The 15,618-nt window shown below is 44.3% G+C and overlaps 1 protein-coding gene across 6 annotated transcripts in view; it reads left to right on the top strand.

The window, feature by feature from the left end:
- RREB1 (ras responsive element binding protein 1) overlaps window positions 1–15,618 on the top strand; it is a 143,040-nt gene that overhangs the window by 65,685 nt on the left and 61,737 nt on the right. For 5 of the 6 annotated variants that reach the window (XM_037844089.1, XM_037844085.1, XM_037844086.1 and 2 more), the window contains exons 2-5: window positions 6,876–6,999; window positions 7,632–7,844; window positions 13,340–13,429; window positions 14,408–14,571. In XM_037844089.1, the coding sequence (XP_037700017.1) occupies window positions 7,674–7,844; window positions 13,340–13,429; window positions 14,408–14,571 (425 nt within the window). In that variant the 5' untranslated portion in view covers window positions 6,876–6,999; window positions 7,632–7,673. Of the gene's footprint in view, window positions 1–5,760; window positions 6,154–6,875; window positions 7,000–7,631; window positions 7,845–13,339; window positions 13,430–14,407; window positions 14,572–15,618 lie in introns of those variants that run through there. The other variant, XM_037844087.1, reaches the window with a different exon arrangement.

Raw genomic sequence — 15,618 nt, 5'->3', positions numbered from 1 at the left:
AGGACTTTCATCACGTTTGGCTGAGATGTGGGGACCGGTGGGAGAGAGGGCTGGAAGGTAAATTGGAGAACCTAGAATGGCAGGTGAGAGTCTGACCATTTTCTGCAGCCTGGAGGGGAAGGAAGTGGGGGGTATTTCAAAGGCAGAGCTTGAGAGAACCTGAGAGAAGGCCCCCATGCACAGTCTCAGGTGCCGGGGTTGCCACGCTCATTTCCACATCACACTTTGCTCTCCTGGGAGCGAGGAGAGGAGCCGCCCCAGCTCCAGCTCCAGCCCAATGGCTGGAAGGCTGCACGGGATGCTGCAGCTCTGCTTCACCAGGCCCATGCGGGGTGGGGCTGGGGGGTGACGCTCATGGGTTGCCGCCTACCCAAGGCATAGCCTAAACCCGACGCCAAGAAATACATCAACTTCCTGGAACTGGGAGCCCGTCATCACAGCTGTCTTAGCCTTCAGAGCACACGAGGCAGTCCTGGTTAGAAAGAGACCGTTTTGCCCCAAGGTTTGCCGGCAGGGGGAGAGCAGGCATGGCCAGAGGGCCACCTCTAATCTGATGTGGTTTGTCCCCAGCCCAGTCCAGACTGGGGAAGAAGATTCGCCTGTGCCTCGGCCCATCCCTTCAGGAGCTGTCTTTGCTGCTTCATAACCTACCTAGTAGTTCAGACCATTTTAGGATCTGCTCGCCTCTTGAACTCTTCCAACTTGCCCTGAGTTACTTTGAACTGGTAGCTAGGCTGTTACCCATCAGTGGATCAACCACTGAAGAATTTGTGGCCCAGCACTGTGCCTATCCTGGTTAGGTGTTGTAAAGCCCCGGGGCCGCTAGGTATCATCCTAGGCACAGAAACTCACCACCCCCTATTTCCTGGGGGCCTTAGGAAAGATTTGAGATTTCACATCCAGAATCCACAGGTTCTTGAGCGGCTGGGATGCCAGCCTTTTGTTTTGCAGGCCATCCTCCCTTTTATCTTTCATCTCCTGGCTGCTATCTTGTTGGACCTGGAGACAGTCGCCTTAATCTTTTTCTTCTGGCTTTTACATATCATTGTTCCCTTATCTCCTGGGCTGGAGCTGGCCCTCCCCCTCGCCTTCTTCCCAGATGGAGCTCTGCCCTCTCCAAGTCACCCTTTTTCAGTTGGAGAGAATCCTAGGTGGGAATGCAAATCAAGATCTGGAGCATCCTCGCATCCTCCTGCAGTATCCGGGAAACCCACCCTCCAGCTTTGCTGCGTGCCTTCTGTCACATTCCACCCACGGGGGTCATCTTCTAGGGGAAAACCTGCCCTCCCTCTTCTGCAGTATCTTGAGGTTTCTTCCAGAAGCCATCCTGTAATTTTCCACTCTCTTTAATTCCCTCAGGCCTAAGTGAACCCAAAACAAACTGGGTAGGCCACTCTTGTAACTCAGCACAATCTCCAGACATTCTCAGTATTCAAATCATCTACCTTCCAGATGAGAGGCTTGTCGGTTTTAAGGGTCAAAGCCACCATCTCAGTCCTCTCCTCCTAAAACTGCTTTCACCTTGGTTCCCTCTGTGCCTTTAGTAGTTTACTCAGTGGGCTTTTTAAAATCATCTTTTTTTAAATGTGGGGAGGGACTAAAACCAAATTTTAATTTGGAGTGTTAGTTATATTCTGGAGCTTTTAAATTCCAGACCCTCGACTGTGACCAAAGAATGTTTTTATTAATTCTGCATGGAAATATAGTACCCTTTGCATATTCTGAGATCTTGGCAGTTTCTAGGGGGAAAAAGAAAATCCATGGAGCTATTCTTCTCAGTACCCCCTGCCTCTCCATACTGTCTTTCTAATAAAATTTGTCATGAACTTAGAAATGACTGTGACAGAGGCAAACTTTGCTTGTTTTTTTTTCACAGTGCCCGATTTCACCATTGCTTCCCTAAGTGTAGATGTGTGGGGAGGCTCTGAAAGGGGTTTTTTAAATGTTAATTTTATTGAAATATATTCACATACCATACAGTCATCCAAAGTGTAGGACAGTTCACAGTTTCATCATATAGTTGTGCATTCAACAAATCAACTTTTGAACATTTTCATTACTCCAAAAAATAAAAATGAAAATAAGAATAAAAATAAAGAGATCACTCAAAGCATCCCATCGCCCTCCTCTCCCCCTCATTTACTTTTAAAATTTTTTTTTTAAATTGAAATAGTCACATACCATACAATCATCCAAAGTGTAAAGCAGTTGTTCACAGTATCATCATATAGTTGTGCACTCATCACCACAATCAATTTTTGAACATTTTCATTACTCCAAAGAATAAAAATAAGGATAGAAATAAAAGTAAAAAGGATGTTTTGCCTGTGTATTTCCGAGACCTACACGGGCATTGTCATAAAGTTGACTTGACTCCCTCCTGACACTGACCACACAGTGTGGGGGTACAGAATGTGCATTTTTCTGCAGGAGAGTGTGTACTTTTCATCCTCAAGGAGGGTCTCGACACTAGAAATGTTGAGAACTGCTGGAATAATGGGGGGCCTGTACAGTTAAGGGTCTCCTCCTCCCATCAGGGCATGTTCCCTCTGGTTGCTCCTCATTTCCTGATGCACTTTCTGAAAGAGAAGTGTTCAAAGAAAAAGGTAGAGAACTGATGCACTCAGGTGTAAAGAGAGAAAAATTATTTGGGAAGCATCACAAGTGTCAGCAATCCTCAAAGAACAGCTTCTGACAGAATGACTCTTGGAGTTTCTCACCCCCCTGCAGACCCTTAGGAGCTCAGTAAATATTTGTGACCAAGTAAGATTCAAGATGATAACCATGTGACAAGCTGGGGGCACTCTCAAAGGTGATAAAAATAAGAAATGGTTTCTTGGCAGGTTTTGGGTATGCGGTGGTTTGTTTTTGCCTCTCAGGTCTTCTCCAGGTTTGTGCTGTTCAGCTGCATTCACAGACAAGCAAATACAGCTAAATGCTTCAAGCCTTGGGAAATCCTACATTGTGTTCTTCTCTGACTTTTTAGAAGGCCACCCACGGCTTTCTACCAGGTGTTAGAGGCCTCTGAGACACAGAGCAGATGTTCCCAAGTTCTTGAATGGCATGTGTGCTTTACGAGTTGTTTTCTGCATCTTCCCTACAAAAAGGAAAAGATACATATGTAGTTCTCTTCCCAGGTGTGTGACTTTTTCCATTGGCCAGAAAAAGATGTAATAATCTCTCCTGTACTTTAAAGGGAATGTGTAGTTCCTGCTTTTTCATTTCATTAGCTCCTTTTCTTTTTTTCCCCTCTCTGTTTTTGACAGCACTTGGTGCCGCCTTGTTTCTCTCTTCCCTGTAAAATGCAGGTCTGTTGGTGTCGGCTATTAACATACCACTGAGATGCCAGAAGTTCCACTAAAAGATGCCACATGCTCCGGGGGGGCTCCCGGCTGTTCAGAGCAGGCTGCACTCAAACCACATCTGTTAGAATCTCATTGGACCACTCTGGGTGGTATCACGCTGTGAGCTAGAAGCTTCCTGGGGAGGGCAGGCAGGGAACGAGAAAACTTCCGGGATCCCTTGATCGGTGACTCTTGGCGATGCTGAGTGCAGGAAGCTACACAGACAGGCTCACCTCTGGCGATCGTCTCCACTCCTTTTTGATCCGTGGCAATTCTTGCCACTTTTCCTCATTTCTATAGGTTGCTCCAAATCTGTGTTTCTGGGGCTGTGGCTTTGAGCTGTGACCCTCCCTAGGCCCAGCCAGGGTCAGCTCTTGAGTAAGGAGGGCCCACTCGACAAGGCAAAGAAAACAGTTGCAGTTACTCTTTATTGCCTCTCCTTGAGTCACAATAATCTTTGAGTGTTGAGCCTTCCCATACCCTCCCTCGCCCTCCCTGTGTGCCCTTTGAATTGCCCTCCCTCCGTTCCAGATCCTCCTGAAGCTTTGATGCAAACCCATGTGGAAATTGAGACAGAGTCGCTCGCCCCTCTTGATATAATCGACTGAGGTGTGGATTGAGACAGCTCAGGAGGGCGCCGAGTGTGTGTCTCAGGAAATAACACTCCAGTGCCCCCATTCCTTGCTTCTCCCTCCCCACCCCCTAATCCAGATTGTTTGTGTTAGAAATCAGAACACCGAGCCAGGCCGCTTGGAGATTGCAGTGAAGACAGTGATTTCTTTTCGTATCTGCAGTCTGGGTCCTCCATCCTCTCTGATTCCAGTTGGAGGGGATTCTACTGGAAAGGGGCCAGGGATTTATTTTAATCTATTTCTTTGCCATGGTGGGGCATGGCATGGCATCAGGGAGAAGAAATGGTCGAGGGCGAAACGATTGGGACTATAAATATCCATAAAGAAAAATAAACTGTCAAAATTGTGTTTCAGACTCCTGGCAGAGTCTGAGGTTGAGCGTTGGAAGGTTTGGGTTGGTTAGTTTGGGTGATTGCTCCAGTATATCCAGGGAGTGGAAAAAGGAAGAAAGGACCACATCTGGCCGACTTGCTCCTGGTTAAATGAGCACGTAGATGATCTTCAGTGTTAAGATGGGTTTTTTTCCAACATAGAACAATGAGCCCCATTGTGTTTTACGGCAGGTTCTTTCCTTTCTTTCCTGCTCCCTGATCCTGAAGGGAGAACTCACGTATGTAACACGAGAGCAAACTGATGTAAAGTCTTGGCAATAGCTCACTCGAAGCGGCTAGTTACTGGTTGCCTCTGAATCAGCTTCTCAAGCACAAGGCAAATGGCGGTTTTCTTCTTCTTAATTCCTGTTTACACTTCCAGGTGATATATAAGAAGATCCTCTATTAAAAACAATATATTGCTATTTTACTTACATTTGAAATAGGAAACGGAAGTAGATAGAGGTGATTGTGGCGTCACTGCTTTGTAGCATCCCAAAGGAGGAAATAAATTTAGCAAATGTCTTCCTGTTCAGACAAAAGGGAAGTGGCATGTTTGCTTGGCTTTTCTCATTTTCCAGTTTGGATAAGCCCTTGCAACTTTCAGCCCTTATGGTGGTTAGCCATAGTGACTATTGCTAAACATTTTATATTTAAGACATCGAAGTAATTTGCAAGAATGTGCATCTCTGATGTTACTGATGGCTAGAAAAAAATTCTTGCTAGCAGTTCGGTGAGCAAAATTTTGTTAATTTTCTTGTTGATTATTTTCCTTGTCTTCATTTTTTCCCTATTCCATAATATTAAAATGTATTTGTAATAACAATTTTGAATAGAGTTCTGAAGATGTTTAACTCATTTCCAGATTTAAGCGTATTCTACATTTTTTTTCCCTAAATGTAGTAGTAAAGGGACAAAAACAAGATTGTCTTCAAAATTTTTTGATTTAAATTGGTAGAAGGGTTCATTTTCTTTTTACTGACATAACATGATCACAGTAAAGATATCCTCCTAGAGAGTTATTTTATAATTTGCTGTACGTTAAAATTATATAATGGGGAAAATATATTTAAAACAATGAGATGCATTTCGTGTTAAGTAGCCATTTACTTGAATCAAATAATTATATGTTGATTGGTTTGACAAATTCTAGGGAGCAGATGATAGTTTTGTTAGAAATATTTTAAGAAAGTTGAGAGTTATGTGTGTATATACTCATGTGTGCATTTGTGTGTGTGAATTTTCCTAGAGAGGAATTATGCAAATAAACTTTCAAAGACAGAAATAGGGAGTCGGAAGCACAATTTTAAATACGTTTATATGGTCTTCTAGCATGGGGACAGTTCATGGAAATATGAGTTTTGTTGTTTTTTTTTTTTAATTTTGGCCATAACGTTCGTCTGTTTATAGGGAAAGACATGGTGGGATAAGGGTATATGTTTGTGTAGTTAGTCTCTTTTTATCTCCCATTGGGAAAACCATCCAGGTTCACATCTTCAAAATATCTGTTGATGAGGAGGTACGTTTTGTTTCTTGACAAGGGAAGCATTTTCCTAAAATTCTCTTTTGTCCTTTTGGTAGGATGTTTGCTTGGGCCTTCTCAGCTGATGGCCTCCATCACTTAACAAAGTTACATCGCCAGGCTTTTCCATCTTTGCTGCTAGAAAGCCACACACTTGTAGCTGCTCTCCATTCATATTGATCATATCGTGTGTCACATCCCCAGCAGTCTGAGGAGCAAACCACAAGAAATCGTGTTCTTTCTCGTGACGTCCTAAGCATTCGCTTTACCAGCTGAGATAATGAGTGTGAATCATTTACTGCTGTTTTGGACTTGTAGAACTTTTTAGCTCACGCAAGAGGACAGTAGCGTTCGGGGCTTGCAGGTTGGGTTGCAGCTAGAGAATGTCTCCCCAGACAAAATGAGGGAAACTGTTTACCTATAGATTATTCCTGGCCATACCTATAACCAATACTCCTCCTAATTACAAGGAATCCCAAGGAAGTAACATTTTGAAGTGGCTGTGGGCAACCATAGTTTTCCCTAAGGTCCTTCTGCTCATGTCATCAGGTTTCTTTTAGTTCTGACTTTACCTTCTAGACTGTGCATCTTTAGTAATTTCCTTAACTGTCCTGTCTTTGACCAGTATGAGCTCAAGGTGTGAGCTGGGTCATGAGGGAGTTTGAGAATCCTCGTGGGAGACAGGACACAAGAGAAAATTCATTGTCCGTGTGTATGTGTATAAATAGGAGATTCAGAACATAAATTGCCACCAAATCTTTCTGGGTTGGGAATGAATGAGGCTGACAGCATTATGGAGGGGATGTAAGATAAGATTTAAAGGCAACTATAACGTGTGGTTTTAGGAAGAAGACGACTTAGAAGTCGCCTCTCCTTTGTGCTCCTTGTACTTCGGTGAATAGAGTGCACTGAGATTATGGCAAATGAGAGATTATATTTTTTTCTTCATGAGTTGAAAAGACCTTCACTTAACCTTTTTTTTTTTTACTTTCTGCTTCCCTTCCAGTGTCAACGAGTGATACCAAGAGAAGAAAAAAGGAAGTAAACACAGACTCATTTGCTTCTACATGTGGATAATAGCTATAGCCGGGGAAAATTTCATAATATATCATTTGGGGCAGAAAATGGAGGTAATTGGCAGTAGGGTGGGGGGGGAGGTGGGTTTTTCTTCTTTCATTTTCTGGGCTCAAGAAGGTATATTCCTTCCTTGTATCTTTTGAGAAACAGGCTTTCTTATGCCAATTTGGAATTTGGTTGTAATTCTGATAGGGTTGGCTTCTCAGTTGTCTTATAAAAATCCAGGCTCCCCATTAAAAACACTATATTGCAGCAGCCGAGCTAAGTGGAAACTGAAGATTCTCATCATTAGTTTTTTAAGTCTAGAACATTCCTTACATATACATGGCTGTAGGTTATTTGGAGGATGCGGGCCAAATGGCAGCTCCCTGCTTTCCAGATTGTCGGTTTAGCCTCTCCCACCTCTGCTTATGGAAAGGCAGAGAAGCCTGTCTCATGTGCCCTGGTGAGTCTTCCTGGCATCAGAGTCTCAGGAGGAAAGGCAGGCCGTCGTTGAGTCTTTGCTATGCTGAAACTTCATTTAGATGAATGCTAAAATCATTTACGGGCATGAGTATCCGTTTAGACTGAAGGCGGAGGGTTTTAGGCTTTTCGACTTGACTTACTGTAACCGGGGCTGGTGCCACCTGGCTGTGACTTAACGCCCAACCTCGCCAGTGATCGATCGGCAATTTCCGATTTTCAGTTCTATGGCAGAGGCTTCCTGGGAGCTTGAACCCGTCTCCCAATGACCTCAAGTCCACCCGCCGGCTTGGACGGCTCAGACTTACCTTCCATCAACACCATGATGTCAGCCGTGATGAGTGTGGGGAAGATCGCCGAGAACGGCGGGGGCTCCCCGACCGTCAAGTCACCCCCGAAGCCTCCAGGACCAAACCGGATCGGCCGAAGGAACCAGGTGAGCCTCCGTGAGCAGTAACGTCAGGTTGGATTGCAAGCATTGCAAGCAGGATATCCCCTCAAGTCCCATCCTCCCAAGGCCAACCCCAGGATGTGTTTGGACTTAGGCAGACCTACCCAGAGTCCTTAAAAATTCTCCGGAGCCAGTTTTTCATAGCTTATGTCAGTTTCCATTTGTGGAGAAAATCTTCTTGGCTGGGGTGTGATTAATTGCTGGTGAAGGTGTCCTGATTCTCTGCCTGTAATTTGATTTGGATGTACACACTCCTCCTAAGATGACCAAGGCATAAAACTGGACATACTCCACCCTGCCAGGGTCTCTTTCCTTATTCACACGGCTGGTTAACAGGATTTCCAAAGTCACCTCCCCCCGTTGCTTTTAGCATCTTCAGGTTAGGGAGCAAATAAGAGCAATTTGTGTGCGGGCTGCTATTAATGAGCTTTAAGAGAAGAAACACAGAATTTGGCTTCATAGAATTTCGCTTCAGATGCTGTTTGATTCTCCCGAATTTTTGGTGGCCAGCAGATCCAGAGAACTGGAGGACAAAAGCAAATGGGTAGGATTTGGAAGGATTGAGCCATCTCCCATACCCTGTTTGTAACCTGCCTCCTCCCCACCCAAGGAAAGCCCACTGCGAAATAAGATGAGTCATTTAATAAACGTTCAGATAGGGCGTAGGGTCAAGGAGTGAGGCAGAGGCTGAAGAGTTTTCATTTCTTCTTTGAGTCCATATAATATAAACTGGCTTCTCCACGTTTAATTTTTGGTTTAACTGATTTTGAGGTTATACCGAACTTCAGGGAAAGATGGTATTCTGAGTCTGTGTAGGTGCCGGGGATGAATAGGAAAGTAAACCTTGTGGACCTTTGAGAATTAATTTTCTTTTTAATTAATAACCCTACAGCAACTGTCCTTGTGTATCTCTGGGGGTTTCCTACAAAGTCTTAGAAGTAGAACATTAAGGCTTTTGCTGTAAATTGCCTTCCAGAAAAAGTTATACCGGCCTGTAGTTCCATCAGCCGTGTATGATAATTCCGTTTCTCCACATCTTTCCCAGATCTGAGGACTTGACAGAGTTAACCGATGTTTGGGGGTTGAGGTATTGATATCTTCTCTCTCTTTTTTTCCTTTATCGCTACATGCCTCTCTTTCTGTGGGTACCTGAGAAAATGCTTAGCCTGTCTGCCTGTGGCCTGATCAAGAAGGAGAGCTAGCTCTGTGAAGAAAAGGTTTATTTCCACTCTCACATGGTTGCCCACCCATCCGTCCATCCATCTGTCTGTCCACTCATTCACCCCCTCAACACCGTGTATCCCCAGCACCTACCTCCATTTTGTGGTGAATAATAGGGACGGGGTCATCCTTCTCTGTTCCATCAGGAGAAAGTGCAGTGGTGGGAGATCATCTTCCTGAAATAGCACTGCATTCCCCCCAGCGAAGGCACAGCTGGCATACGTCCAGGCTCCAGCCTGTGTCCAGCTGCTCAGGGACAGTTGTTAGTTACAGCCCTGGCTGGGTGCCCCACAGCACCTCCCGAGACCCCACGCGTGAAACAGAGGTCAACCCCAGGTTTGGAGAAGCAGGTGCCACGGGTGCTCACTGGGCCCTGATTCATCCACCTCCCCTTCTCCTGCATTGTTCTGGACACACGGATGTAGTTTTTACAGGCGAGATCCCGGCCACAGGTTGCACCGCATTTGCAGTGAAAAATGAAGCACTTTGCTCACCTGTGAGCCAGTGGCAGGGTTGGGAGGGAGCCCTGGGGAGACACACGTCCCTTCAGTGCCACCACGGAGTTCCAGAACAGATTAGCCAACGCAGGATGCCTGGCGCGGGTGCCAGATTGTTTCATTAAGGAACGGTTAGTTATCACATTAGCTGCTAATTTTATCTTTCAGCTCAGGAAGCGCACTCCTTTCACCAGCAGTGCGGCAGTCAGTGGATTTAAAATTCCCCAGCAGAGCCGCTTCAAGGATCATGGAGCTCTCTTTCCTAGCTGGGGTCATTTTGTTTTGTTGTTGTTGTTTTAACTTTTTGTTGTAGTAACATGTAAACAACTCAGAATTTCCCATTTTAACCAGCTTCAAGTGTACAAATCAGTAATGGTAATTCCACTATCCACATCACCCATATCCATTGCCCCGACTTTTTCATCACGTCGAAGAGAAACCCCACAACCCGTTTTGGTTTGTTTTCAAATGTTAAATCTCTGAGTCAACAGACCTCCTTCTCCCAAACCACCTTGGATTTTGCCGATCTGTGTTATGGTATTCAACATGCAACTGCCAGCCTCAGAGAAAGTTTGGGTTACAGTTAATAATAAACCCCAGAGTCAATACCAGACTGCTCTACCAGGCTGCCCCATGTGCCTGGTGTCAGCTTCAAGGTGAATTCAGAATGATTTTTCTTTTATTTGTTTCCTCAAGAGCCTGGCCACGTAGAGGCCTGGCTTTTTAACATTTATTCACATTCTGCTGCTGAGTCTTTTCTTCAGGTATACATACATGCACCCATATATACATACATACATGCATATAGTCTGTAATCAGTATCTGCAGTAGTTGTATTCTGTAAAGTTGCCAGGAACACTGAATTAGCGAATACCAAATCATTGCTTGTACAGGAAATACAAGATCAGGTTACCATGAGCCTCTGATCACAACATTTTCATTACCTGATCAATGCGTAACCTTGTCTTTTGCGTGTTTCTGTTTAAAGGCACCGTGTTTAATAAATATTGTTGATTCGTTAACACTGAACTCACGGCCAGCAGCCCTACAACTCAGGCCTGAACAGAGCTTATCTAACACACATATTTTCACATAAGACACATCCTAGCCTTCTTGCAGTTAGGAATACTAGCCAGCAAGCACTTTGGCGCTACGCTTGGGGGCCATTTTAAACAGCAAAGTCACCAAGAAAAAGCATAAAAAAGGTGAAAAATGTGGTACTAAATATCTCACCCAAAGCACACCTTTTAACAGTATGAGCCCAGAAACAAGGAGGTGAGGTGTTGCTTTGTTCAACCTCAGCCAGGAACGTGTGTGTTGGGTGACTCAGATTTTTTGCCGCACTGCATGTCCTTAAATAACCATGAAACACCACAAGTCTTGATTTTGGCGTTACAAATAAAATATAGCAAGTAGGCAAGTTTGCAAACATGGAATCAGCGAATAATGAGGATCAGAGGATACACACATACATTATAGCTAATAACTTAATGAAAAGTACCCCAGAGATTGAACTTGACCCTGACTTTTAGACCCACTCTGAGACTTTCCTCCTTATGAAAGTGAGTGTTTTATTGTTGGCTCATTTTTATTTTTCCATTTGGTGGTCCTTGGCCCTTCTGTCACTGTAGAACGAGCCTGAGAAGTGAGAGTTCTCTCTGTCGCTGCACCCACCCACCAGCACACATGCATTCTGCCTCTGGGAGGAGGGGAAGCATGTGGATAACTGGGAGAGATAGGAATTTCTTATTTTTATTTTTACCACTGGGGAAGATCAGTCTGCTTAGAATTCATATCCTTAAGGTTTTTAAATCTGAAAGTGAGAACATGTGTAACGTGCCCAGTTCTCAGACCCATTTCCACAGATGAGGAGAAGGTTTGCGTTACTTAAAAAGAGACATGTTTGTCTTTGAAGAGGAGTTGGGAGCAGCCTTTTCAGGCAGCTATACACGAGACATCACACGTTCACTCCGCCCCATCTGGTTGTAGTGCCATTTGTTTTTACAGTCTTCACGGTGGCTTTTATTTTCATCGTCTCTCATGAGCAACCACAGGGTGTTTCCTTTCTGTGCCTTTGGGTTCATCCTTCTCCCTTGTCAGATTCATTCATATACAGTAGTGGTTTAGAGCATGGGCCATGGAGTTAGACAGCCTGAGTTTTAATTTTTGAGTCTACTACCTATTAATTGGTGGGGGGGGGGGCAAGTTATTTGCCTGTCTATACTCCAGTTTCCTCATCAGAAAATGGGATTTGTGATAATAGCTGTCTCTTAACGGTTTTGAAGAAAGTGCCATTTTTGTACATACAAAGTTTAGCATGCAGTAAATGCTCAGTAATTATATTATGGCTGTTGTTTGCAGAGAAGAGAAATTAGTGCATGTGTAAAAAGGGGTCTACTGAAAGACACCTGAGGACAGGAAATGAATATAGCCTGGCCCAAAGAGCCCAGCCCTAGAGCCGACTCCCTCCCTCTCAGGCTACCTGGTCCCTCGCATCCGTCCGTCCATGTACCTGCCGCCTTCCCCAACTGCCTTCTCCCCGCTGACATTTGCAATGGTGCTGGGTCCAGCCCCAACTCTAGGTCAACTTTCAGTTCAAGTGCTGACGATCACCTGACTCAGTAGTTCCCAAACCTGGGCTCGTATCAGAATCTTCTGGGGAGCTTATAAAAAATCAGGTTTCTGGACTTAACCACCCCCCTCCCCAAGCCTCTGCCCATTGGTTCTGATTCAGCACTTGTCAAGTCCAGTCAAGAAATCTGTATTTCAGACAGCTCCGCAGGCGACTCTGCTGACATTTGGAAGCCCGCTGGCCTGACTTAGTCTCTCAGCGTCCCAGTTGTACATTTCCTGGGAGAGGTGCCTGGTTCTTGATCCAGTGAAGTTTTGGGGGACGAGGGCAGGGACCATGGATGAGGAGGCAGTGACGGCCACTCTCCTTGAATTATCAAAGTATTTTGGGAGCATTGTCTTTAGAAAGAGGAGCTTTAACCTGTAGCTAGTGAAGGAGGTCGTCTGTTCCTTTAAAAAGGTAGAATATGTTGCTTTAAAGAAGCTGGTCTTTTATGTTTTGAGGGAACATAGCACGAGCCACCTGGGCATGTATTGAACTGAGTCGATTCTTTGTTACCCTCCGCAGAAGTCTTGATCTTTATCGATGAGTCGCGTCCAGCAGAGGCTGGCACGGGCAGCGGGCTCCTGGGAACGCCCTGTAGGCTCCCCACTGTTGGTAGAGTGGGCGTTTCTGATGAGAACTTCGTTTCCTCTCCTGTGCTCTTGGGGGCCTCAGAAGACTGGTAGAAAACAAGTGGGATGAACCCAGGGTCAGAGTTGGGGAAAAAAATAAATTCCTTTTCTAGCTCCGCCCTGACTCAATGCTTCATTTTTAGTTGTCACATATGCAAAGATACATTAGTGTCTGTCACAGGCTGATAAGGATGATTCATTTAATGGTGTCCCATTAAGGCGCTCATGTTTATTTTGTGCGGGCTTGCTGTTCTGGTGCTGTACATGTGTTAATTGGTCAAATCCGCAGCACGACACCACGTGGTAGATCCCATTATTCCCATTTTACAAATGAGGAAACTGAGGGCAGAAAGCTGCTAACTTGCCCAGTCTCCCAGCCGGAAGGCTCCAGAACCCATGTTCTCAGCCCCTTCGACGACAGCGTCTTGAGGCACAGGTGCTGTTTCGTACATAAAAGACACGTTTTCACTGTGGTTTGAAATTGATTCTCCCCTTTCATATCTTTTTTTTTTTAAGGAAACAAAAGAGGAGAAGTCTTCCTATAACTGTCCCCTGTGTGAGAAGATTTGCACTACACAGCATCAGTTAACTATGCACATTCGTCAGGTTTGCTGGCTTCTTTTATCTTTGTTTTAAATGATTTTTCATTAGCAGAGGGCAAGGTGATTTAATTTTAATGCTGAATTGGGGCTGTGTTTAATTTGGATTTAATATCTTAATACTTTGGGATGTGGTTAGGAATGGTCTTTTTTGTGTGTTTGTGTTGTTGTTACAGAATCCCAGGTCAACAGAGAATACCTTTAAAATTAAAAAAAACTAGTTAGTTGATCATGTATGTAGCAAAAGACTTCATTGTATGTCAGTATGAAGCAAATCCCCTTTTAATGTAATGAGATGTAGATGTAGACACTCCCATCCCGAATTTATACTTAAATGTTCTTTGAGTCCTTCAGTAGGGAATGTACTTGATTTGGAATCTTTTTGGCCTTTCTCCTTTATTATGAGATTTGTCTTCCTTCCTTGTTGGTGTGGGTTCATAACAGAGTATTGGTGAATCTAGGCCACTGAAGAATTACATGACAAAATAATTTAGTAACTTGGGTTTGGATAGAAATGTTCCTTCTTACCATATTTCAAAGGCCAAAATCCTCTAATCTGTGCAGGTTTTGGCTTTTTGGATAATAGAACTGAGTCATAAAACTTGTAGAAGGGAGGTTGCTCTTAAATGTGAGGACCGTATTTTACACATTAGCTTCATAGTTGAGAGTCCGTCTGCTCCTAGGAATTAATATGTGGGCTCAGTTCATCCACATATGTTTCAAAGCAAGATCTGCAGGGATCTCCACCTTGCTGAGTGGTTGAAGTATTTTTCAAAGCCAGAAGAAGATCATATGAAATATTTATTTACCTGTTTTCCTGATACATTTTGACATTAGAGAAGACACTGAAAACAAAATAGAAAAAGAGAGCTGAGAGACTTCCCTAGGGACGGATGGATTTATTTATACATAAATCTGCATTTAGTAATAGCTGACTTTTGGACACTCCTTCTGAAGCGATCACTGAGGTTGTTGCTTTCTCCAGCATAACACCGACACGGGAGGAGCAGACCACTCCTGCAGCATCTGCGGGAAGTCGCTGAGCTCGGCGAGCTCCCTGGACCGCCACATGTTGGTGCACTCTGGAGAAAGGCCCTACAAGTGCACCGTGTGTGGCCAGTCCTTCACCACCAATGGGAACATGCACAGGTGAGTGTGGCCAACCTTGTCCACGAGTGCTGGTTGGCCTTGGGAAGTTGGCAGAAAGTAAAGTAGCCTCTCAACTGTCAGAGGACTTGTCTGCAGGCTCAAAGAATTCTTGAGTTCCATTCATCATCTCGAAGAGCTGGAAGTGGCATAGTATGCCCACGCATACCATTTGCCATTTCGTAGAGGTGTAGATCGTGGGAAACTCAGAAGTATCTGAGCTGAGGTCTTTGGTCTTTCAGGGTTTTTCAGAATGAAACACAGAGTCACTCCCACTCCACCAACTGGACTTTCTCTGTTGGGCATGAGCTAAGAACTTTCCATTTATTTTATTTTTAACATCTTTATTGAGATATAATTTACATACCAGACATTTCACCCATTACAAGTGTACAATTCTTTGGCTTTTAGTATATTCGGAGTTGAGCAGGCACAAATCAATTTTAGAACATTTTTGTACCCCGAAAAGAAACCCTGTGCCCCTTGGCAGTCACTTGCCAATTCCTTCTTTCCTCCCCCCATCTGTCCCCCATCTCCTAGCAAACACTAACCCATTTTCGGTTTGCTATAGTCTGCAGATTTGTGTCTTCTCAACGCTTCATATAAATGGAATCCTATAACGTGGTCTTTGTGTCTGGTTTCTGTCACTTAGCCTAACATTTTCAAGGTTCATCCGTGTCATAACATACATCAGCACTTCAGTTTTTTAACTGCTGAATAATAGCCCTTGGTAAGGATGCGCCATATTTGATTTATCCACTCATCAGTCGATGGACATTTGAGTTGTTTCCACTTTTGGGCTGTTAGGAATAATGCTGCTCTGAACATTCCTGTGTGGGTGCATGTTTTCATTTCCCTTGGCTATATCCCTAGGAGTGGAATTGCTGAGTCAAGTGGTAACTCCATATTTAACATTTTGAGGAATTGCCAGACTGTTTTCCAAAGCAACTGCACCATTTCACATTCCCATCAGCAGTGTTACAAGAGTTCCAATTTCCCCCCATCCTAGCCAACACAGTATTATCTGCCTTTCGATTTTAGCCATCCTAG

This window comes from Choloepus didactylus, chromosome 7 (genome assembly GCF_015220235.1).
Source record: "Choloepus didactylus isolate mChoDid1 chromosome 7, mChoDid1.pri, whole genome shotgun sequence".
NCBI lineage: Eukaryota > Metazoa > Chordata > Mammalia > Pilosa > Megalonychidae > Choloepus > Choloepus didactylus.
This window is presented reverse-complemented; position numbering and strand designations above follow the sequence as displayed.